Source organism: Calliphora vicina, chromosome 4 (assembly GCF_958450345.1).
Source record: "Calliphora vicina chromosome 4, idCalVici1.1, whole genome shotgun sequence".
NCBI classification, from domain to species: Eukaryota; Metazoa; Arthropoda; class Insecta; order Diptera; family Calliphoridae; genus Calliphora; species Calliphora vicina.
Genome location: NC_088783.1, coordinates 111477765 through 111504135, shown reverse-complemented (window position 1 = coordinate 111504135; position 26371 = coordinate 111477765). Strand labels below are relative to the sequence as shown.

At 27.6% G+C, this 26371-nt stretch overlaps 1 protein-coding gene across 1 annotated transcript in view; it reads left to right on the top strand.

Annotated features, from left to right (window-relative positions):
• Positions 1 to 25843, top strand: part of norpA (no receptor potential A) — a 166695-nt gene extending 140852 nt beyond the window's left edge. The window contains exons 6-16 of the mRNA XM_065508295.1: positions 1814 to 1893; positions 14662 to 14898; positions 14962 to 15128; positions 15228 to 15438; positions 15504 to 15597; positions 15667 to 15831; positions 15908 to 17334; positions 18898 to 19101; positions 19171 to 19327; positions 19396 to 19485; positions 25466 to 25843. Of these exons, the coding sequence (XP_065364367.1) occupies positions 1814 to 1893; positions 14662 to 14898; positions 14962 to 15128; positions 15228 to 15438; positions 15504 to 15597; positions 15667 to 15831; positions 15908 to 17334; positions 18898 to 19101; positions 19171 to 19327; positions 19396 to 19485; positions 25466 to 25534 (2901 nt within the window). The 3' untranslated portion in view covers positions 25535 to 25843. The remainder of the gene's footprint in view (positions 1 to 1813; positions 1894 to 14661; positions 14899 to 14961; positions 15129 to 15227; positions 15439 to 15503; positions 15598 to 15666; positions 15832 to 15907; positions 17335 to 18897; positions 19102 to 19170; positions 19328 to 19395; positions 19486 to 25465) is intronic.
• Positions 25844 to 26371: the final 528 nt, after the last annotated feature.

The following is a 26371-nucleotide window of genomic DNA, read 5'->3' as shown; positions in this document are numbered from 1 at the left end:
TAGACTGTAGAGGAGACTATAGACGAAACTTCAGAGGAGACTACAGATGAGACTTAGAGGAGGCTTTAGAGGAGACTATAGACGAGACTTTAGTAGAGACTATTGACGATACTTTAGAGGAGATTATAGACAAGACTTTAGAGGAGACTATAGACGAAACTTCAGAGGAGACTACAGATGAGACTTAGAGGAGGCTATAGAGGAGACTATAGACAAGACTTTAGTGGAGACTATTGACGATACTTTAGAGGAAACTATAGACTAGACTGTAGACGAAACTTTAGAGGAGACTATAGACGAAACTTCAGAGGAGACTATAGATGAGACTTAGAGGAGACTTTAGAGGAGACTATAGACGAGACTTTATAGACCATACTTTATAGGAAACATTGGAGGAGACTTTAGTGGAGACTATTGGCGATACTTTAGAGGAGACTATAGACTAGACTGTAGACGAAACTTCAGAGGAGACTGTAGACGAAATGATAAATGAGACTTTAGAGGAGACTATAGACGAGACTTTAGAATAGACTATAGACGAAACTTTCGAGGAGACTATAGACAAGACTTTAGAGGAGACTACGATAGACGAGACGACAATAGACGAGACAAAAACAGACGAGATAATATTGGAGACTTTAGACGATATGGAGGAGACTTTATACGATATAAGTATGGACGGGACTATAATAGACGAGACTATAAAAGACGAGACAATATTGGAGACTTTACACGAGACTATAGTCGAGACTACAGGTAAGACTATAGTAGACAAGACTATAATAGACGAGACTATGTATATAGGAGACATTAAAGAGACTTTAGACGTTAGGACTATAATAGCCGAGACTATAATTGATGTGATACTAAACTATTATCTAGTCTAGATTAAGTTCCTTAAATTTTACCTTAGAAATTTGTTACATTTCTCTGGCCTTTTAAATTTAATTAAAAATAATTTAAAGATAACAAATGACCTTAATATCTGAAGTCTTTGACATTAATTTCTTTACAAATTAGATGTTTTTTGAGAATCTTTAACTTTCAATTAATTCAATTATTCCTTTAAACTTTGAGGTTAACACAAATTCCAAAAATAACATCTCTGGTCTTTTGTCTAACATTGACATGATTTAATAACGCAATAAGTTCTTTCTTTCAGTTAAATTAAATAAAATAAATTTAATTTAAACAGAAATACAGAAACAAGAACGTTTTAAGAAAAAGTTTATTTTCTATACAAAGAAATGCAAACTTTTTGAAAACTACTTTGGCGAACAAAAATATGTATGTATATGTAGAGATCATAAAGAAATATGATAACAATAGACATTTAGCCCAGCCCGCTTGCTAACGGAAAGAAGTTGGGGAAAACTTTTGCAAGACAAATGAAAAGTATATAAATTTTATTAAAGTTTTCTTTTTGTGTGCTTTAAAGCAAACAATAGACTTTAGAATAAAGGAAAGTAGTGCAAAGACAGAGAGAGCGAGAGAATTAGGAAGACATTTGACAGTTAGACAGACATGACTGCAGAGAAAAGAAAAAACTATTGTTATGAAAGATATGAGCAAGTGAAAGTAACAAACTACAAAATTAACCACAATCAAAAAGAGGCAACAATAAAGCAAAGCGAAAGGCTTACAGTGGGTGCAATTGGCAAATAGGAATTTGGATAAAATTTAGAATATCAAGAAAAGTATTATGTTTTTAGTTTACAGAGGAATATCAAAATTTTATTACCCACTCTACCCTTATTATTTTTTTGTTATAAATTCAAACTGTTATTTATGTTAAAACACCCTTCAATTTTAGATTTGGTTAGATGGCATTCGCAAAATTACCCACAATGTTAAGGCCAACAATATTTGTCCCATGATGTGTTTAAAAAAGCAGTAAGTAACAACACTCTTATCCCAAATAAGCATGCTGCAAAATTTCTAAATAAAAATCTAATTAAAACAAACTTCCGTTGAAGCATACTTTTAAGCGTTCGTTCACACTTCCGTTGCAGACAAGTTTTACACTTACTAACCCAATGTTGCATGTCAAATTAACATTTATTATTTTTATTTTTACTATTTCGTGTTGTTTTTTTTTTATTTTTCCTTTTTGTAGCTTTATTATTGTTATTATTGTTTCTTTGTCTTTGTTTGGTTTGGCGTTTTGACGTTTAAACTATGTGTTGTTGTTGTTGTGTGTTTTTTTGTGACATAAGTGTTGCCTTACTGTTAACATCTTATATATGATTTAATTTCAGTGTAAATAATTGAATTATTTTCTAAAAACGTTCACAGCTGCAAAAAAATATATACAATAACAATAAAAAAACCAAGCAATTAGTGGCACGCAATTGTTTTTAACACCAAAGAAATTATGAATAGAAGAATATAGAGAAGTCACACGCCATTTAATCAAAAACTATAATAAATAAGAAAAATCTTAAGGAATTTATATATAAATTTAATTTTCTTAAGAACTACAAAGATTTAAAAGAAAATTTGGTACCAATTCTAAATATTTTCCTTCAAATATCTACAATGAACCATTATAAACTAATTTTTTCACAAAATCATAAAAAAATATTTTTTTGTTTAAAAGGTGGCAACATTCTTGCTATAATTTAGCTCTAAATGCTGAAAAAACTTATAAATTATCTGCTTTTAAACTGTTTATATAAAATTTATCACAAAAAATAAGCTAAGTTAACGAAAATTCAATTTTTTAACAAAAGATGGCAACGCTTATTTCCTTCAAAATTGGATATTTGAAAATTTTTTCAACAGAATCAAAAAACTTAATACATTTTGATTCATAATGAATAAAAATAACACAAAATAATTTAAATTGATATTTATATTAAAAAAGGTGGCAACGCAAATTTGTTTAAACACAATTTTCCAAGAAAAACTAAAAAAAAATTAATAAATTTCAACAAGTTAAAGTTAAATTTATGAAAATTCATAATTTTTTTACAAAAGGTGGCAACATCGGATATTTCAAATTTTTTTATACAGAATCTAAAAAATTAATACATTTTGATTTATAATGAATGGAAATAATTGAAACTGAGATTTATGTAAAAAAAAGGTGGCAACACAAATTTGTTCAAACACAATTTTCGAACAAATTTTCCAAGAAAAACTAAAAAAATGTATGAGTTATACAACAAAAATAATGAAAATTAAATTTTTTTAATAAAAGGTGGCAACATTGATGCTTTAATTTCCAAAAAAATTAGAAATTTTATGAAAGAAATGTAAAACTTAAACATTTATGGATTATTTGTTTAAAAATCAACATAAAAACAGGAAATATTGAGATATTTTCTAAAAAGGTGGCAACACTAATTTGTGAAAACATGAATTTTAACTAAATTTTCTCAAAACCACTAAGAAATGAATACAGTTTAATAATATGTACACACAAAATAATAAAAATTTAAATTTTCAAATAAAAGGTGGCAACATTGTTATTTTAATTCCTTAAAAATTAACAAAATTCTACAAAAGAAATGTAAAAAACTATCATTATTGAAATTCATTGAAATTAAATACAAAAAAAAACAGCAATACTTATTTCTGTTCAAAACAAGTGGCAACACCAATTTGTCTAAACATGAATTTTAACCAAATTTTCTAAGAGAAAATGAAAAATTAATAAAGATTAATGCTTAAAGAATCATAAAACTTAAAATTTTCAAATAAAAGGTGGCAACATTGTTATTTTAATTCATTAAAAATTAACAAAATTCTACTAAAGAAATGTAAAAGTAAGCATTTTTGCAATAGTATAATAAAATTAAACACAAAAGTAACAGAAATATTTATTTCTTGTTAAGAAAGGTGGCAACACTAATTTGTTAAAACATGAATTTTAACCAAATTTTCATAGAGAAAATTAAAAATTAATAAACTTTAATGATTATACTTAAAAAATCATAAAACTTCAAATTTTCAAATAAAAGGTGGCAACATTATCTTAATTCCTTAAAAATTAACAAAATTCTACTAAAGAAATGTAAAAGTAAGCATTTGAAAGAGTAGAATAAATTAAAACACAAAAATAACAGAAATACTTATTTATATTCAAAAAAGGTGGCAACACTAATTTTAAAAACATGAATTTTAACCAAATTTTCGAAGATATTTTCTCTTTAATTAATAAAATTTAATGGTGATACTAAATAAATCATAAAAATTAAATTATTAAAATAAAAGGTGGCAACACTGCTACTTCAGTTCATGATCAATTGACTATTTATCTTAATAAATACAAAAATTAGGCTCATTTGAAATAGTTTAATAGAATTTATCAAAAAAATAAACAAAAATACCGATTTTTTATACAAAAAAGGTGGCAACACTAATTTGATCAAACATGAATTTGAGCAGCTTTTCATAGATTTCCCTACAATTCGATATTATTAAATTTATTTAATTATACCGAAATTAAATTACCAAAAATACCGATTTTTTATACAAAAAAGGTGGCAACACTAATTTGTTCAAGCACGAATTTGAGCAGCTTTTCATAGATTTGCCTATAATTCGGTATAAATAAATTTAGTTAATGGTAAACAAGAACTTAGCTAATAAATTATGATATTTCTAACAAATAGGTGGCAACATTGTTTTTGAAATTTAATTTTTTTTAAATTAAAAAAATAAAAGTTAAGAAATTATTTAATTTAAGCAACATTTTGCATAAAAACTGCAATAAAATTAGTTAAATAAAATTAAATTTCAAAAAAGGTGGCAACATTTTACTAGCTTTTTATAAATTATTGAAAAATTGTTCATAAATAAACTAAACTAAACAAATTGTTGATAAGACATGATTAAAACACTGATAAATTATAATTATTTTAGACAAAAATTATTACATTTCTCTTAAATTGAGATTTTATTATGAGTTTTGAAGATTATTAGAGGTTCCCGCTAATTTCATTCACTAATTACCGTGTTACATGCAAAATCCACTAAAATTCCCAACAACAACTATTTCCCATGTACTTGGCAGCACTCTACCAAACAATTGTAAACCAACCAAATCCATTGCCGTCCTCTAGGCGCCTTAAAACAGGGTTGGTTATTTTACTAAAACTTTTTAGATGATTTCTTAACAAGCTCTTTCAAATTGAAATTTTAACAAGATTTTTGTTAAAGATCTTAATTCAAACTTCTTTAATAAGTCTTTTATTATTTTTTGGAGTTTAATTATATAATTTCTTTATCTTTAACAATTATTTTTTGTAAATATTTTTTTTTTGTTTTTACTTATATATTATTGCATGTCTGTTCCTAATTATTTATACTATAAACAAAACAAAAAACACAATTAACAACTTGATTTTAAACAATTAAAACTGCACCAACACTTATTTACGCAACTTAATTTACACCCCCTTCAAAACTAAAACTACAGCGTTGGCAAAATGGTTTGCGTTTTATAACCCATAACAACAAGGCCACTAATGTGTGTCCCACTACCAATTTGATGAAGCAGTAAGTAAAACTTATATACATTTCAAAAATTAAGGTAAATTTTCAGGAGACTAAAGAAAGAGATAAAGGTAGGTAACTAAGCTGGCCACACTTTTGGTTAATAAATTTAAGGAAATTTTAAACAAATTTCGAAATACAAAAAGTGATCAGTATAAGTATTTTATGATAACTAGCTATAAATGTTGATAGCAATAAGAACAAAACTCTATAGCTGGCAACGCGACATAATTAGAAACTAGAAATTTTGCAAATATATGAAAACATTTGTAAAAACATGATAAATTTGAGTGCAATGTAAATCATATGAATGGAATTATAAGATATTTCGTTACATTTATAGAAAATTGTTTTAGTTGGCAACTCCAAATTATCTAAAACGTAAGATATGCTAAAAAAAAATTATTTTTTTTGTACTTTATATTTATTTTTCTAAAAAATAATTAAAAATTTTGAATAGAATTCTATAATTTTTACAGTTGGCAACTTTATTTATACAGTTGGCAACTCAAAAAATTCAAAAACTCAAAAATATGGTGAAATTTAATGCTTCTACTTGTATGATTTTTAACAAAATTGAACAAAAAAAATTGATTTTAGCTTAATTTTAATAAAAAAAAATTATCATAGTTGGCAACGTAAAATTTTTAAAAACTTATTAAAAGTGGTTCAACAATATGCTAAATCATTTCTCTAAAATAATTGAAAATTTTGCATTTAACAAGGAAATTGTTTAAAAAATGTAAAAATTTGGCAACTCGAGATTTTTAAAAATTAACAAATAAGGCAAAATTAAAAGCTATATGTACTAATACTTAAACGATTTTATACTTAATGACATGAAAAATTACAGTTGTTGATTTTAGGGGGGGGGGGAATATATAGTTGGCAATGAAATCCTTTAGTTGGTAACGCAAAAAATTCAGAAGCTGTTAATAATGAGAAAAATTATAGCTGTTTATAATTACTACATTTTGTTTAATGTTATCACTTGTTTTAAATAGACTTTTGAAGATAAAAATTTTTATTTGGCAATCGAATTTTTTCAAAACCTTAAAAACGAGTAAGCAACGCACAATTTCAAAACTTTTAGAGATTTTCATAAATACTACTTGTCGTTTTATGCCAAAACTTGTTTCAGTTATGGTTTTTATAAAAGTAAATGTCTTAATTGGCAACTCGAAATTTTCCTAAAGCTTAAAATATGACAAAAAAAATGCGTTTTTTCTCTAGAAAACTAGTATTTCTCTATAGAACTAGTTTGAAATCTTGCTTCTGATAGGATTTTCAAGGAAAAACTGTTGGCAACTCGAAATTTTTAAATGTCTGAAACAAGGTAAAAATTTAAGATTTTACTTCTAGTTGTACAACATTTTTCATAATGGCATAAATGATTGGGGTTTCTTATAGTTTTAAATAAAATATTACATTAATTGGCAACTCGCAATTTTGAAAATTCTAAAAATAAGGCAAAATTTAATGCTTTTTCGGATACTTGTACAATTGTTTACTTAATGAAATAAATAATTAGTTTTTTTCATAATTTTTAGGGAAAAAATTACTTTAGTTGGCAACTCGAAATTTACAAAAACCTAAAACAGGGTTAAAAATTATTGTTTTACAGGTTTTCCATTATATTTCATTAAGAAAGGATTTAAAATTTGAAGTTTAGTTGAGGTTTTCTCGAAAAAAATTACATAGTTGGCAACTCGAAATTTTCAAAACTCTAAAAACAAGGCAATATTTAATGCTTTTACTTCTAGTTGTACGATTTTTTACTTAATGGCATAAACAATTGAGGTTCCTCTTATTTTAAGATAAAAAAACTATATTAGTTGGCAACTCGAATTTTTCAAAACTCTAAAAACAAAGCAAAATTTAATTATTTTACTTCTAGTTGTACAATCTTTTACTTATTGGCATAACCAATAGTGGTTTCTTCTAGATTTAAAATTCTAAAAATAAGGAAAAATTTATTGCTTTTTCGGATATTTGTAAATTTTTTACTTATTGGAATAAATAATTAGTTTTTTCTTAATTTTAAGGGAACAAATTAATTTAGTTGGCATCTCCAAATTTCCAAAAAACTTCAAATAGGGTTAAAAACTATATTTTATAGGGTCTTTGTTATATTTCCTTAAGCATGTAATTAAAATTTGAAGTCTAGTTGCGTTTTTCTAGAAAAAAATTACATAGTTGGCAACTCAAAATTCTCAATACTCTAAAAACATGGAAAAATTTAAAACTTTTACTTCTAGTTGTACGATTTTTTACATAATGGCATAAACAATTTGGGTTTCTCCTATTATTAGAGAAAAAAATGGCTTTAGTTGGCAACTCGAAATTATTAAAATTCTAAAATACGCAAAAATTATAGCTTCTTCTGCTATTTGTGCAATTTTTTTAATAATGGAATAAATAATTTATTTTGTTCTCATAATTCTTAGGCAAAAAATTGGCAACTCAAAATTTTCAGAACATAAAACTGTATCTTCTTTTAAAAAAACTAAGAATTATGAAAAATTTTTAATATTTTTCAAAGTCCTTACAAGAATTGCATTAAATTTGCTGAAAATCAGGGTTTAATAGAATTTTTCTAAAAGTTTTTTTTAAGTTGGCAATGCGAAATTTTGTATAAACTCTCAAATTTTATAAATTTGTTATGGATTATGGCTTGAATAGGGTATAGCAATATTTTTTAAATATTTTCTAGTGTCAATTTAAATTTTTGGCCAAGTTTGTTCATTGTTGGCAACACTGGTCAATATTTTTAGGCTTTTAAACATGGTTTTATTAAAACTGCTGCCACTAAATTTATAATATTTAAGATATTTTATTTTAAAATAAGCTTTAAGTTTTAAATTACTTAAAAAATGCAAAATATATTTCTAGTTGGCAACGTAATTTCCTTGAAACCTAGAAATTATACGAATTTTTAATGAATTATAGATTATTTTCTTAGTTTACTACATGCCAACTTTTAACAGCATTTCAATACATCTGAATTGCTATAAATCCTTTTCAAAAACTGCCTACAACTGCATTTTTTTCCTGCCCTAACCTCTTTTTTTAGATTATTGACAATTCAATTTACGCGCGAAGTTAACAAACCAAATTAACTGATAGCTGTGGCACACGCATTAAGTGCTTGCTCTCTCTCCCTCTATACACACACTCAAAGCAGTTCAAGAGATTTTAATTTTATTTCATAAATTTAGCATGCCAACACAAAATTGAGATTTTTTTGCTTCAGAAAAGCAACAATAAAAAAGATTATATTGACCTAAATTTCAAAAAACACTTAATACAGCTAAAAATGTTGGCAACATTTCTCTTCTTCTAGCTAGCATTTTATTTCAATGAACTTTAACCTTTAGCTGAGATTATTTATTGCCTTTTAGCATCTCATACACTTAGTCTTAATGTTGTTGATGTTTTTGTATTGTTATTAATACTACTGCTGATATTTGTTGCTGTTGTTGTTGTTGTTGTTCTATACATATCATGTTTATGCATGTCATTTATATTGTGGCAGAAAACTTTCAAGGAATACAGTAACCAAACAAACCACTATTGCAAATATAATTTTGTGTTGAGTAACTTTGAATTCGCCAGTCGCTTCTTTGGATGCAATCACTACCATCACAATTTCTATAAATTGTCTGGGTTTTGGATAGTACAAAAACAAGTTTTAACTGGAATGTGGGTAAAAGGGAAGGTTCGAACTTTTCTCGTACAAGTTTTCCCACAAAAAAACTTTTGTTATTGCTTACAAATTTATTTAAATGGCAGTTAAATCTCTTGGTAACTGGCTACTATGGAAGCTGTATTATATAAAGACGATTTGAAATTTAAAGGAAATCTGGGAAAGATGATGGCATTTCCACAGGGCATGTAAGGGGTAAAACTTGTATAGATTTTAGTGATTTTAAAAGCATAATTTTAGGAACAAATATTGGAAAGGAGGAAAATAAGTTGAAACGAATGAAACTGTTTAAATTGTGGGGAAAACATCAATTACTGATAAATTATAATTTATTTTAGGAAAAGGTGGCAACTTTGTTTTTCCAATTCAGCGTTTTTTAAATAATTTCGTAAAAATTTAAGAAAATTAAACATAAAATTAAAAAATTGAATATAAAATCCAAAAAATTTTGAATTTAAAATAATAAAGTGGCAACGTTGTCACAAAAAATAATAAATTTTCTGATATAATTTAAGAAATTATAAAATTTGAAACTATTAAGCTGTTAATTTTCCTTCAAACCGCATAAATTTATGAAAAGGTGGCAACTTTGTTTTTGCATTTTAGCGTTTTTAAAATAATTTCGTAAAATTTTATAAAAATTTAAGAAAATTAAACATAAAATTAAAAAATTTTATATAAAATCAAAAAAATTTTTAATTTAAAATAATTAAGTGGCAACGTTGTCACAAAAAATAATAAAATTGAAGGATATAATTTAAATTTTGTAAAATTTTAAACTATTAAGCTGTTCATTTTACTTTAAAACGCATAAATTTAATTAAATTTATATAAATTCTAAAAATGTGGCAACATTGCTTCTCAAATTCGGCAGATTTTTATAATTAGCCAGAAATTCTATAAAATTTAACGAAATAAATTCAATTTTAGTTAATAAATAATTAAAAAGCTGATAAATTAAGATTTTTTCAAAAAAAGGTGGCAACATTATTTTTAAAATTCACACTGTATTAATAGTTTACTTAAATTTTATATACATTTAAGAAAATTTAACATAAAATTAAGAAAAAACATAAAAATTTCTAATTTTTAACAAAAAAGGTGGCAACCTTTATTATCGGAAATATGATAAATAGTCAAATTTTTAGGACAACAAATAAAAAATTATGAAATGTTTACATTTTAGCGAAATTTTGCTTAGAAACTGACACAAATTTAGTTAAATAAAAATTAATTTTAAAAAAGGTGGCCACATTGTCTCAAAATTTTTTGCAGATTAAACAAATTATCTATAATTTCTGTTTAAATATAAGAAAATAATTAAATTTTAGACACTAAATAATTAAAATGCTGATAAATTAAGATTTTTTTAAAAAAAGGTGGCAACATTATTTTTAAAATTCACACTAAATTAATAGTTTACTGAAATTGTATATACATTTAAGAAAATTTAACATAAAATTAAGAAAAAACATAAAAATTTCTAATTTTTAACAAAAAAGGTGGCAACCTTTATTATCGGAAATATGATAAATAGTAAAATTTCTAGGACAACAAATAAAAAATTATGAAATTTTTACATTTTAGCAGAATTTTGCTAAAAAACTGACACAAATTTAGTTAAATAAAAATTAATTTTAAAAAAGGTGGCCACATTGTTCAACAATTTTACAAGATTTAAACAAATTATCCGTAATTTCGGTTTAAATATAAGAAAATAATTAAATTTTAGACACTAAATAATTAAAATGCTGATAAATTAGATTTTTTTTAAAAAAGGTGGCAACATTATTTTTAAAACTCACACTTCATTAACAGTTAACTTAAATTTTATACACATTTAAGGAAATTTAACATTAAATTAAGAAACAACTTCGAAATTTCCAATTTGAAACAAAAAAGGTGGCAACCTTTAATATCGGAAACATGATAAAAAGCTAATTTTTTAGGGCAATAGTTAAAAAACTCCCAAATCTTTAAATTTTAGCAGAATTTTGCTTAAAAACTGACACAAATTTAGTTAAATAAAAATTAATTTTAAAAAAGGTGGCCACATTGTTCAACAATTTTACAAGATTTAAACAAATTATCCATAATTTCTGTTTAAATATAAAAAAATAAATTAAATTTTTGACAATAAATAATTCAAATGCAGATAAATAAGATTTTTTAAAAAAAAGTGGCAACATTATTTTTAAAACTCACACTTTATTAACAGTTAACTTAAATTTTATATACATTTATGAAAATTGAACATTAAATTAAGAAAAAACTTCGAAATTTCCAATTTTAAACAAAAAAGGTGGCAACCTTTATTATCGGAAACATGATAAAAAGCAAAGTTTTTAGGGCAATAGTTAAATATTTTTTAAAGCTTTAAATTTTAGCAAGATTTTGCTTAAAAACTGAAACAAATTTAGTTAAATAAAAATTTATTTTAAAAAAGGTGGCCACATTTTTCAACAATTTTAGCAAAATTATCCATAATTTCTGTTTAAATATAAGAAAATATTTCAATTGTACATAAAAAATATTTAAAATGCTGATAAATTAAGATTTTTTATGAAAAAAATGGCAACCTTGTTTTTGTATTTCAGATTTTTAAAATAATTTATTATACATTTAAACAAATTTATGAGAATTTAACTTAAACTGAAGAAAAAGTTATAAAACTAAAATTTTTTTATAAAAAGGTGGCAACCTTTTCTATAGGAAACATGATAAATTGTTAAAATTTTAGGAAAACTTTACAAAAATACTGTATAAATTAGCTAAATTAATTAAATCATAGCTAAAAAATATTTAAAATACTGATAAATTACGATTTTTCTAGAAAAGGTGGCAACCTTGTTTTAATATTTTAGATTTTTTAAATAATTTCGTCAAAATTTAAATAAATTTAGGAAAATTTACTATAAAATTAAGAAATATTGTAAAATTAGAAATTTTAAACATAAAAGGTGGCAACGTTATGTTTGACATTCGCAACAAATAAATAAATTTTCATGCACAATTTAAGAAATTATTAAATTTTTAACTGTTAAGCTGCAATAATAAAAAAAAACCGTGAATTCGCATCAAAAAAAGCCAAAACTAAAAATAATTTTAAAAAAGTGGCAACATTGTTTGACCATTTCAGGAGATTTTTATAAATTTCATAAAATTCCGGTATAAATAAACGAAGTTAAATAAATTTTAGACAAGAAATAATTAAAATAATGATAAATTAAGATTTTTGTGGAAAAAGGTGGCAATATTGATTTTACATTTCAGTGGTTTTAAATAATTTAGTAGAATTTTAAAGAAATTAAAGAACATAAACAGAAAATTTAAGAAAAAATTTAAAAAATAGAAATTTTAAAGAAAAAGGTGGCAACACTATTTTTCCCATCACAATAAATAATTAATTTTTTTTTTACATTTGGTAGAACTTTAAATTAATGTAGACAATTTAATGTAAAATTACGAAATATTATAAAATTACACATTTTAAACAAAAAGGTGGCAACGTTGTGTTTGAGAATCGCAACAAATAATAAAATTTTCATGAAAAATTTAAGAAATTTTTAAATTTTCAACTGTTAAGATATTACAGCAATAAAAAAACAGTTAATTCCCATCAAAAAAGCTAAAAATAAAAATAATTTTAAAAAAGTGGCAACATTGTTTGACCATTTTAGAAGATTTTTATAAATTTCATAAAATTTCTGTATAAATAAACGAAATTAAATGAATTGTAGACAAGAAATAATTAAAATAATGATAAATTAAGATTTTTCTGGAAATAGGTGGCAACATTGATTTTAAATTTCAGTTGTTTTAAATAATTTCGTAGAGTTTTAAATAAATTAAAAAAAAAACAGTAAATTTAAGAAAAAATTTAAAAAAAAAAAAATTTTAAAGAAAAAGGTGGCAACACTATTTTTTCCATCACAATAAATAATTAAATTTTTTTTAAATTTGGTAGAAATTTAAATTAATGTAGACAATTTAATATAAAATTAACAAATATTGTAAAATTACACATTTTAAACAAAAAGGTGGCAACGTTATTTTTGACAATCGCAACAAATTATTAAATTTTCATGCACAATTTCAAAAATTATTAAATTTTCAACTGTTAAGCTGTAATAAAAAAAACAGTTAATTCGCATCAAAAAATTACAAAAATAAAAATAATTTTAAAAAAGTGGCAACATTGTTTGACCATTTTAGGAGATTTTTATACATTTTATAAAATTCCGGTATAAATAAACGAAGTTAAATAAATTTTAGACAAGAAATAATAAAAATAATGATAAATTAGGATTTTTCTGGAAAAAGGTGGCAACGTTGATTTTACATTTCAGTTGTTTTAAATAATTTAGTAGAATTTTAAATAAATTAAAAAAAATAAACAGAAAATTTAAGAAAAAATTTAAAAAAAAATAAATTTTAAAGAAAAAGGTGGCAACACTATTTTTCCCATCACAATAAATAATTAATTTTTTTTTAAATTTGGTAGAAATTTAAATTAATGTAGACAATTTAATATAAAATTAAGAAATATTGTAAAATTACACATTTTAAACAAAAAGGTGGCAACGTTGTTTTTGACAATCGCAACAAATAATTAAATTTTCATGAAAAATTTAAGAAATTATTAAATTTTCAACTGTTACGCTATTACAGCAATAAAAAAACAGTTAATTCCCATCAAAAAGGCCAAAAATAAAAATAATTTTAAAAAAGTGGCAAGATTGTTTGACCATTTTCGGAGATTTTTAGAAATTTTATAAATTTTTGTATAAATAAATGAAGTTAAATAAATTCTAGATAAGAAATAATAAAAATAATGATAAATTAGGATTTTTCTGGAAAAAGGTGGCAACATTGATTTTACATTTCAGTGGTTTTAAATAATTTAGAAGAATTTTAAACAAATTAAAAAAACATAAACAGAAAATTTAAGAAAAAATTTAAAAAAATTTAAATTTTAAAGAAAAAGGTGGCAACATTTATTTTACATTTCAGTGGTTTTAAAAAATTTATTAGAATTTTATATAAATTAAAAAAAATAAAGAGAAAATTTGGAAAAAAGTTTAAAAAAGAGAAATTTTAAAGAAAAAGGTGGCAACGTTATTTTTCTTAACACAATAAATAATTCAATTTTCGCAAAAAATTTAAGAAATTTTGTCATAAGCAATGTTTTTCATAAAAACAGTTCAAAATATAAGTAATTAAACAAAATTCTAAATAGGTGGCAACTTTATTTTAATATTTTTATTCAAAACTGGTAAGTTTTTTTATAATTAAAGCCGAGAAATACTTAAAACTTAAAACAAGGTTAGTTTTTTTCTATTTAATTATTATTTAGTAATAATTCTCTCTTCAATGTTTTAAACTTCCTTAAACTTTAACCTTTGACCTGCTTAACAAATTTCTTCTTCTTTTTGTTTCTTCTTTAAAACCAGTTGGATGCGTTTATGCTTCCAAGTGGACAAGGGTGGCAAAGTACCTGTCAAAACGGTGGCTAAAACATTTGCCTCGGGTAAAACGGAAAAGCTGGTGTATCAATGTTTCAAAGATCTGGGCTTGCCGGATGACAAGGGTGGCACTATGACCAAAGAGGATTTTACTTTCGATAAATTCTATACGTTATATCACAAAGTGTGCCCTAGAAACGATATTGAGGAGTTGTTTACAACGATGTAAGTTTGGTTTAGATATAATTAAAAATTTATATGCTAAATTATGTGTTTTTAATTATATAGAACTAAAGGCAAATCGGAAGTGATTGATTTGATACAACTGGTGCAGTTTATGAATGAGAAACAACGTGATCCTCGCATGAACGAAATTTTATATCCCTTGTATGATGAAAAGAGATGTACGGAGATCATCAATGATTATGAATTGAGTGACGAGAAGAAGAAAGCAAGTGAGTTTAAAATTAAGGAAAAAGAAGATCTAGTTTTGTTAGGAATATAGGAAATTCCAGAAAGATTCATTTCCTTAATTACATAAATTTCTTTTTTAGGTCAACTTTCCATGGATGGCTTTAAACGTTATTTAATGTCTGATGAAAATGCTCCCGTATTTTTGGATCGTTTAGAAATCTACATGGAAATGGATCAACCGCTCTCGCATTATTATATAAATAGTTCTCACAATACCTATTTATCGGGTAGACAAATTGGTGGCAAATCATCGGTGGAAATGTATAGACAAACCATGTTGGCGGGATGTCGGTAAGTTTTCCTCAAACTTCAAATCTCTTCAATATAAATTAAATTGATTGCTTTTTCCTTTTTAGCTGTGTTGAATTAGATTGTTGGAATGGCAAGGGTGAAGATGAAGAACCAATTGTTACTCACGGTCATGCCTACTGTACAGAAATATTATTTAAGGTAACTTTTAAATGCTGGCTGAATCATAAATCTTGTAGATCTTTTAACACTTTTTTATAACAACTTTAGGATTGCATACAAGCCATAGCCGATTGTGCCTTTGTGGCCTCGGAATATCCAGTTATCTTATCATTTGAAAATCATTGCAATCGTGCCCAGCAATATAAATTAGCCAAGTACTGTGATGACTTCTTTGGTGAATATTTGCTAAAGGAACCTTTACCAGAACATCCGGTAAGTGAACATTACCAAACACCTGCAAACTGTTATACCTATTAATATGTCTGTTGTGCTCTGTAACCGTTTCCAGCTTGAACCTGGTTTACCACTCCCACCGCCTAATAAATTGCTAAAGAAAATCATGATTAAAAACAAACGCATGAAACCGGAGGTGGAAAAAGTCGAACTCGATTTATTCTTAAAGGGTGAACTAAAGACGGACGATGATCCCGAAGAAGATGCCAGTGCTGCAAAGCCACCAGAAGCTCCACCAGAGGCTCCACCACCACCTGCTGCCGAAGGAGCTCCTGGTGAGCCGGGTGCCGAAGGTGCCCCAGCCGAGGGCGGTGAGGCAGCTGTGGCCTATAGCGGCTCCACCACCAATGTCCATCCGTGGCTGTCTTCAATGGTCAATTATGCCCAACCCATTAAATTCCAGGGCTTTGACAAGGCCATCGAAAAGAACATTGCCCACAATATGTCCTCGTTTGCGGAGTCGGCGGGCATGAATTATCTAAAACAAAGTTCCATCGATTTTGTCAATTACAATAAACGTCAAATGTCGCGTATTTATCCTAAGGGCACACGTGCCGATTCTTCCAACTACATGCCTCAAGTATTCTGGAATGCTGGCTGCCAGATGGTGTCTTTGAATTTCCAAACCTCCGATTTGCCCATGCAATTGAATCAGGGCAAATTTGAGTATAATGGCGGTTGCGGTTATTTGCTGAAACCCGATTTCATGAGACGTTCCGACAAAGACTTTGATCCCTTTGCAGATGCCCCCGTGGACGGTGTGATTGCTGCCCAGTGTTCGGTTAAAATTATAGCTGGTCAGTTTTTATCGGATAAAAAAGTGGGCACCTATGTGGAGGTGGATATGTATGGTTTGCCCTCCGATACGGTTAAGAAAGAGTTTAGGACCCGCTTAGTGCCCAACAATGGCTTGAATCCTGTGTATAATGAAGATCCTTTTGTATTCCGTAAAGTTGTCTTGCCCGATTTGGCTGTGTTGCGCTTTGGCGTGTATGAAGAGAGTGGCAAAGTAATTGGTCAACGTATACTACCTTTAGATGGTCTGCAGGCGGGCTATCGGCATGTCTCCCTACGTACTGAAGCCAACTTTCCCATGTCTCTGCCCATGTTGTTTGTCAACATCGAATTGAAAATCTATGTGCCCGATGGCTTTGAGGACTTCATGGCCATGTTATCAGATCCTCGCGGTTTTGCCGGCGCTGCCGCCAAACAAAATGAACAAATGAAGGCCTTGGGTATTGAGGAACAAAGCAGTGGCGCCGCCAAAGATGCTGGCAAATCGAAGGAGGAGGAGAAGAAGGAAGCTCCTTTGGTGTTTGAGCCGGTGACATTGGAGTCGTTGCGCAGTGAGAAGGGTTTCCAAAAGCAGGCCAAGAAACAGAACAAGGAATTGGATACGCTGAAGAAGAAGCACACCAAGGAGCGCATGGGTGTGCAGAAGACGCAGAATGCAGCTATAGATAAACTCATCAAGGGAAAGAGGTGAGTATTAAAGGAGACGAAATGATGAAAATTAAGAGTTACTTAGTATGAACTACATGATTGTACTGGGAGTAGTTTAATGATTGTAGATGTTTTCTAAAGTGGTTTAAATTTGGGTATTTCTAAAGCTTGCATATCAAGCATGAAAGCCAATTAAGACCTTCATATTCCAACTCAATCTCCAATTGATTACATTTGTTAAAGAATATTTGTATAAGAAAAAACTAAGGTGAGTCATAGGCTTTAGAGAGGAATAAGGAGTTAAGAACCCTAAGAAAATGTACTTATGTGAGGAATTTCTACTTGACTACAACCAAAAGATTATTAATATTGTTGAAAAACTACAAGGAAGGATAGTTAAGACTGTCATATTCCAACTTAGTCTAAATTGGTGTAAATTTGGGTATTATTGGTTGGGTGTAATGCAATCAATATTATTATGCTTGAACATCAAGAAGGAAATCCAATTAAGACTTTCATATTCCAACTCAATCTCTAATTCAATACATTTGTTAAAGAATATTAGGTTTAGAGAGGAATAAGGAGTTAATAACCCTAAGAAAATGTACTTATGTGAGGAATTTCTACTTGACTACATCCAAAAGATTATTAATATTTTTGAAAAACAACAAGGAAGGATAGTTAAGACTGTCATATTCCAACTTAGTTTCAAACCTACATTCGGTTGAGAATATCTGAAATAAATTAGATGGAAGCAGATGATTGATTCTAGCACATATCTAAATTTGTATATATCATGAAATCAGTATTGTTAAGCTGGAAAAACTAGAAGGAAAGAAAGATAAGACCTTCATATTCCAACACATTTGCAAATTTAAAACGTTTGTTAAAGAATATTTGAAAAATAAAAAAATGAACTAGGTGATTGACTTTGGAATAAAGACTCAATTACTTCAATAAAATTATCCTAAGTGAAGAACATCTAGTTGAGCACTTCCAAAAGATTATTTAAATGTTTTAAAAACAAGAAGGAATGAGAGTTAAGACTTCCATATTCCAACTTATTCTCAAGTCAACCACGATTGGTTGAGAATATCTGAAGTAAATGAGATGGATGTTGATTATTGATTCCAAAACATAACTTAATTGGTCTAAATCTGGATATTTCTAGATGAGTATGTTTAAATCAATATTGTTAATATTGAAAAGCTGGAAGAAAAGAGAATTAAGACTTTCATATTCCAAGTCATTCTCTAAATGAATAAATTTGTTGAAGTAGATTTTAAAAGGAAGAAACTGAACTGGATGATAGGCTTGAATGAGGAATAGGGAGGCAATAACTTTAATAAAATTATCCTAAATGACGAACTTCTAGTTGAGAACATCCAAAATATTATTAAAACGCTCTTTAAACTAGAAGGAACTATAGTTAAGATTTCCATATTCCAACTCAAACTCAAGATCACCTCAAATGCTTGAAAAAATCTATTTAACTTAAGATTGACTATGAATTTAGAAAATAACATTAGATCTTCCATATTCCATGATTAATTAATACGATTTTAATTTCTTTTTATAATTCCCCTATCTTTCCTTTTACAGCAAAGATGAAATACGTAATGATTCTGCAATAAAAACTGCCATTGCAGAGCAAACCAAACAATGGACTGAAATGATTGCCCGGCATAAGAAGGAAGAATGGGATCTATTGCGCCAGCATGTACAAGACTCTCAGGAAGCCATGAAGGCTCTAATGTTGGTGGTGCAGGCTCAACAAATCAAGCAATTGGAAGAACGACATGCCAAGTAAATAAAAAGCTTTAAATTATACCTGAACTAAAATTATCATAATAAAATGTTATGTTTTCTTTATAGGGATGTCAAAGATCTAAATGCCAAACAGGCTAAAACCTCTGCCGATACCGCCAAAGAGGTGCAAAATGATAAAACCTTAAAAACTAAAAATGAAAAAGATAGACGTCTAAGAGAGAAGAGACAAAATAATATCAAACGTTTTATGGAAGAGAAAAAGGTATTAATTGAATTTGCAAATTAAAATAAACAAATATATTGACCTTTTATTCTTATATTGTTATGCAGCAAATTGGCGTTAAACAGGGTCGTGCTATGGAAAAACTAAAAGTGGCCCATACCAAACAAGTGGAGGAATTTAGTACTGATGTACAAAAGGTACGAAACCTAAAGCTCCTAGAAATATTACTACTCCTACTATTACCACTAATTGCACTATTTAGAAAATGATTGTTAATTTAGTTAGAATGCTAGAAGGAAAGATTGTTTAGACTTCCATATTCCAACTCATATTCAATTCAAACATATTTGATGGAAAATAGCTTTAGTATATGAGACTGAACTGAATTTGGTAAAGACTAGGATGAAATAAGAATTCTGTTAGGAAATTCCAGATGAGTACTTTTAAATTATTATTAATTTGATTAGAAAATAAAAAGGAAAGAGATTTAAGACGTTCATATTCCAACTCATTGTCAGATTGATCAATTTTAGTAATGGCTATTTGAAAAAGAAGAAACTGAAATAGATGGTTGGCTTTAGGTTGGAATAAAGATTCTATAACTTCAACAAAATGTTCTTATTTTCGGAAATTCTAACTGAGTATATTCAAATATTTATTAATTTGATTAGATAAGGAGTGAGATCGAAAAATTCTTAACACACGTTTTTCATTACATTTTTTAACCCAAGTATTATTTGAATTTTTTTTTGATCAAGTTACCTTTGAAAAACATGTCAGTTATTATGTGTAATGTCAATTATATTAATTTTTTTGTTAATCTGATTAAAATGAGTGACCAGAAAAAAGTGCGTACTGAAATTATTAAATATTTTCAACAAAACCCAACTTGGTCTTACAAAAAGTTGGCCAAGCATACAAAGGTCTGCCGTCAAACTGTTTCCAATGTTATTAAACAGTACCGGGAGAACTTGTCAGTTGATAGAAAACCTGGTTCAGGTAGAAGGAATGGTCCACATGATGTTTCTAAAGCCAAAAAAATAGAACGCATTTTCAAAAGAGCTCCCAACACATCCGGTAGGAAAGCAGCCCGGTTAGCTCAGTGCTCGGACTATTTGGTACGAAAAGTTAAAGCTAATGCAGGTTTAAAAACATACAAGGCTCAAAAAGTTCCTGACAGGAACGCTACTAAAAATTTAGAGGCCAAAAACAGAGCACGGAAATTGAAGTCAAGTTTTATAAAAAAATATTCTTGCTGCATAATGGATGACGAAACGTATGTTCTGGCAGATTTTTCGCAACTTCCAGGTCAAAAATTTTATGTTGCTGATGCTCGAGGGAATGTTGAAGAAAAGTTTAGGACCCAAAAGCAGACAAAATTTCCCAGAAAGTTCTTGGTATGGCAAGCAATATGCAGTTGCGGCAAAAGAAGCCACTCATTTGTTACAACGGGCTCTATAAATACCGAAATTTACATCAAGGAATGTTTACAAAAAAGGCTGCTTCCATTCATAAGACTTCATAATGTGTCCACTTATTTTTGGCCTGACTTGGCATCCTGTCACTATGGCAAACAAGCCCTTGAGTGGTACAAGAACAATAATGTGGTATTTGTACCAAGAGAGGCAAATCCTCCAAACTGCCCGGAGCTAAGGCCAGTGGAGAGATATTGGGCTCTTGTTAAAAGAGAATTGAAGAGTACAAAAAAGGTGTCCAAAAGTGTGGTAGATTTTAAACGGAGATGGACTACATGTTCGAGCAAAGTGACAGAAAGCACTATAAAAACGTTAATGGAAGGGTTTCCGAAAAAGGTTCAAAATTTCATCACTAGTGATTAAAACTATAAAAATAATTTTTTTTGTAAATTGTAATAATAATTTCAATCAAATAAAAAAAAAATTAAAGCTGTAAGTTTAGTGGTTTCTTTTTTATAAACATATATGTATGTTAAGAATTTTTCGATCTCACTCCTTAACAGGAAGGAAAGAAAGTTAAGGCCTCCATATTCCAACTTAATGTCAAGTTAAATACATTTGTTGGATAATATTTTTAGTAGATGAGACAGAACAAGGTGAATGACTTTGAAATAGTTTATTGAATGTAGAACTTTTCTAAAATGTTGTAAAATGTCCTATTTCTAGTTTAGCATATTCCATTAAATATTTTCAAGCTTGAAAAATATGATAGAGAGATAGTAAAGGCTTCCATATTCCAACTGATTCTCAAGCCAACCCTATGTTATTGGGGAATATCTAAGGAAGTGAATTCTAAACTAAATGGTTGGCTTTGGAGTAGTTTATTCATATTAGAACTTTTCTAGAAATATTTTAATTTAGCTATTCCTGGACCAGAACATTCTAATGATGATTGATGTAGTTAAAAAACACGAAGGAAAGACATTTGGGATTTCCATATTCCAACTTATTCTCAAATTAATCAAAATTTGCTAAAGACTAATTGGAAAAGAAGAAATTTTAGTTTTATTCTGGAATAAGGACTCTATAACTTCATCTACATGCTCTTAAGTGAGGAAATTATAGCACGGTGCTTTAAAATCATTGTTAATTTGGTTAGAAGACAAGAAGGAAAGAGTGTTGAGACTTTCATATTCCAACCCATACCGATTTTAAGCATATTTAGTGGAGAATTTCTGTAGAATACGAGCTTAAACTGAAGGACTGGCTTTGAAATAGTTTATTGATTCTAGAACTTCCCTAATAATATCTTAATTCACCTATTCCTATAGCAGAACATTCTAATGATGATTGACGTATTTACAAAACTCCAAGTAAAGTCAGTTAAAACTTCCATATTCCAACTTATTCTCAAATTAATCAAAATTTGCTAAAGACTAATTAAAAATAAGAAACTGTAGCTATAGTGTGGAATAAGGACTCTATAACTTTAACAAAATGGTCTTATGTGAGGAAATTACAGCACAGTGGCTTAAAATCATTGTTAATTTGATTAGAAGACAAGAAGGAAAGAGTGTTGAGACTTCCATATTCCAACTCATACCCAATTTAAACATATTTGGTGGGGAATATCTGTAGAATATGAGTTTGAACAGAATGATAGGCTTTGGAATAGTTTATTGATTCTAGAACTTTTATAAAAATATCATAATTCAGCTATTTCTAGAGCAGAACACTCTAATGATGATCGATGTAGTTAAAAAACACGAAGGAAAGACATTTGGGACTTCCGTATTCCAACTTATTCTCAAATTAATCAAAATTAGCTAAAGACTAATTGGAAAAGAAGAAACTGTAGCTTTAGTGAGGAATAAAGACCCTATAACTTTAACAAAATGGTCTTGTGTGAGGAAATTATAGCACGGTGCCTTAAAATCATTGTTAATTTGGTTAAAAGACAAGAAGGAGAGAGTCTTGAGACTTCCATATTCCAACTCATACCCAATTTAAACATATTTCGTGGGAACTATCTGTAGAATATGAGCTTAAACTGAATGACTGGCTTTGAAATAGTTTATTGATTATAGAACATTTCTAAAAATATCAGAAATCTGCTATTCCTACACCAAAACATTCTAATGATGATTGATGTAGTTAAAAAACACGAAGGAAAGACATTTGAGACTTCCATATTCCAACTTATTCTCAAATTAATCAAAATTAGCTAAAGACTAATTGGAAAAGAAGAAACTGTAGCTTTAGTGTGGAATAAGGACTCAATAACTTTAACAAAATGTTCTTGTATGAGGAAATTATAACCCAGTGCCTTAAAATCAATGTTAATTTGGTTAGAAGACAAGAAGGAAAGAGTGTTGAGACTTCCATATTCCAATTCATAACCAATTTAAATATATTTAGTTGGGAATATCTGCAGATATGAGATCAAACTGAATGATAGGCTTTGGAATAGTTTATTGATTCAAAAACATTTCTAAAAATATCACAATTCTGCTATTCCTAAACCAAAACATTCTAATGATGATTGATGTAGTTAAAAAACACGAAGGAAAGACATTTGAGACTTCCATATTCCAACTTCTTCTCAAATTAATCAAAATTTGCTAAAGACTAATTGAAAAAGAAGAAACTGTAGCTTTAGTGTGGAATAAGGACTCAATAACTTTAACAAAATGTTCTTGTATGAGGAAATTATAACTCATTGCCTTAAAATCATTGTTAATTTGATTAGAAGACAAGAAGGAAAGAGTGTTGAGAATTCCATATTCCAACTCATACCCAATTTAAACATATTTGGTGGGCAATATCTGTAGAATATGAATTTAAACTGAATGATTGGATTTGGAATAGTTTATTGATTCTAGAACTTTTCTAAAAATATCTTAATTCAGCTATTTCTAGACCAAAACATTCTAATGATGATTAATGTAGTTAAAAAACACGAAGGAAAGACATTTGAGACTTCCATATTCCAACTTATTCTCAAATTAATCAAAATTAGCTAAAGACTAATTGGAAAAGAAGAAACTGTAGCTTAAGTGTGGAATAAGGACTCTATAACTTTAACAAAATGGTCTTATGTGAGGAAATTATAGCAAGGTGTCTTTAAATCATTGTTAATTTGGTTAGAAGACAAAAAGGAAAGAGTGCTGAAACTTCCATATTCCAACTCATACACAATTTAAACATATTTGGTGGGAACTATCTGTAGAATATGAGCTTAAACTGAATGACTGGCTTTGAAATAGTTTATTGATTATAGAACATTTCTAAAAATATCAGAAATCTGCTATTCCTACACCAAAACATTCTAATGATGATTGATGTAGTTAAAAAACACGAAGGAAAGACATTTGAGACTTCCATATTCCAACTTCTTCTCAAATTAATCAAAATTTGCTAAAAGACTAATTGGAAAAGAAGAAATGTTAGCTTTAGTCTGGAATAAAGACCCTATAACTTTAACAAAATGGTCTTATGTGAGGAAATTATAGCACGGTGCTTTAAAAGCATTGTTAATTTGGTTAGAAGACAAGAAGGAAAGAGTGCTGAGACTTCCATATTCCAACTTATACCCAATTTAAACATATTTGGTGGGGAATGTCTGTAGAATATGAGTTTAAACTGAATTATTGGCTGTGGAGTAGTTTATTGATTCTAGAGCTATCTTAATCCAGCTATTCCTAGACCAAAACATTCTAATGATGATTGGTGTAGTTAAAAAACACGAAGGAAATACAGTTAAGACTCCAATATCCCAACCAATTTTAAAATTAGCTAAAGACTAAATGAAAAAGAAGAAACTGTAGCTTTCGTGTGGAATAAGGACTTTATAACTTTTACAAAATGGTCTTATGTTACGAAATTATAGCACAGTGACTTAAAATCATTGTTAATTTGGTTAGAAGACAAGAAGGAAAGAGTGCTGAGACTTCCATATTCCAACTTATACCTAATTTAAACATATTTGGTGGGGAATATCTGTAGAATATGAGTTTGAACAGAAAGATAGGCTTTGGAATAGTTTATTGATTCTAGAACTTTTCTAAAAATATCATAATTCAGCTATTCCTAGACAAGAACATTCCAATGATGATTGATGTATTTAAAAAACACGAAGGAAAGACATTTGAGACTTCCATATTCCAACTTATTCTCAAATTAATCAAAATTAGCTAAAGACTAATTGGAAAAGAAGAAACTGTAGCTGTAGTGTGGAATAAGGACTCAATAACATTAACAAAATGTTCTTGAATGAGGAAATTATAACTCAGTGACTTAAAATCATTGTTAATTTGTTTAAAAGACAAGAAGGAAAGAGTGTTGAGACTTCCATATTCCAACTCATAACCAATTTAAACATATTTGGTGGTGAATATCTGTAGAAAATGAGTTTAAACTGAATTATTGGTTGTGGAGTAGTTTATTGATTACAAAACTTTGTTAAAATTATCTGAATTCTTCTATTCCAAGATCAGAAGGTTCTAAAGATGATTGAAGTAGTTAAAAAAGAAAAAGGAAAGACAGTTAAGACTTCCATATTCCAACTTATTCTCATGTTTATCAAATTTGATTTGACATAAGAATGAAATAAGGATTGTATGACTTTAATAAAATGGTATTAAATTAGGAACTGCTAGTCTTTCCCGAAGGAAAATTAGTTAAGACTTCCGTATTCCAACTTATTCTCTTCTGAAACTACTAGATTAATAAATAAATAATAAATTTCTATTCTTTTTCATAGCTTTTAGACATGTACAAAGTGGAAGAAGAGGCCTATAAACTACAAGGAAAATCGGAATTCTTTGCCTAGAATTCAATCTCAGAGGATCCAAATAACAAACCCTGAAATAACAATAATAATAATTTTAACTAACTAACTGAAAAGAATAAAACCTAAACTGGGACTCATAAAATATTTTTCTAAAATCTAAAAACCCCCTTAAAGCCAAAACAAAGAAAACATTTTTTTTAAAAAAAAAGAACTCTTTTCAAAGAAAAACCAATAAAACTGGCTTGAAAAAAATGCAATCGAAATATTAAAAATTTAAGTAATTAATTAAAGAGAAAAAAAAGAACACATAAATTAATTTGTTAATTAATTTATATTAGAATTAAGTAAAAAAAACTAAATGTAAGTAAAAAATTAATTTAAATGAAAAACATTTAAGAATTATTTATACATAAGTTTAAATTTAATGAATAAATACAAACATAAGTAACAAAAAATCATATATTTAGTGAAGAAAAAAATAAATAATTAAATAGAAAAGAAAATATGTTTAAAAACCAAACAAATATACACCGATTATACAAAAAGAAATTTAACAAAACAAAAAATAAAATAAAATGAAATCTAGTCAAATTTATGATAAAAACCAAAACATTTAAATTAAACAACAGTTTAGTCATACAATTAAAATATTTAAACTTTTGAAAATGAAAAAAATAACCAAGAATTAAACAGTATTTAACTACAAAAACCTCCTCCTCCCTCAAAATAAACCTAAACAACAAATTGAAAGAAAAAATAATAATAAAAAATAAATACAAAACAAAAAACAAATTTAAAGAGTTTCCGTTTAACCACCTATAAACATAAGAATTTAAAGCACTTGGGGTAATTGAAACATTTTCATTAAAACAAATG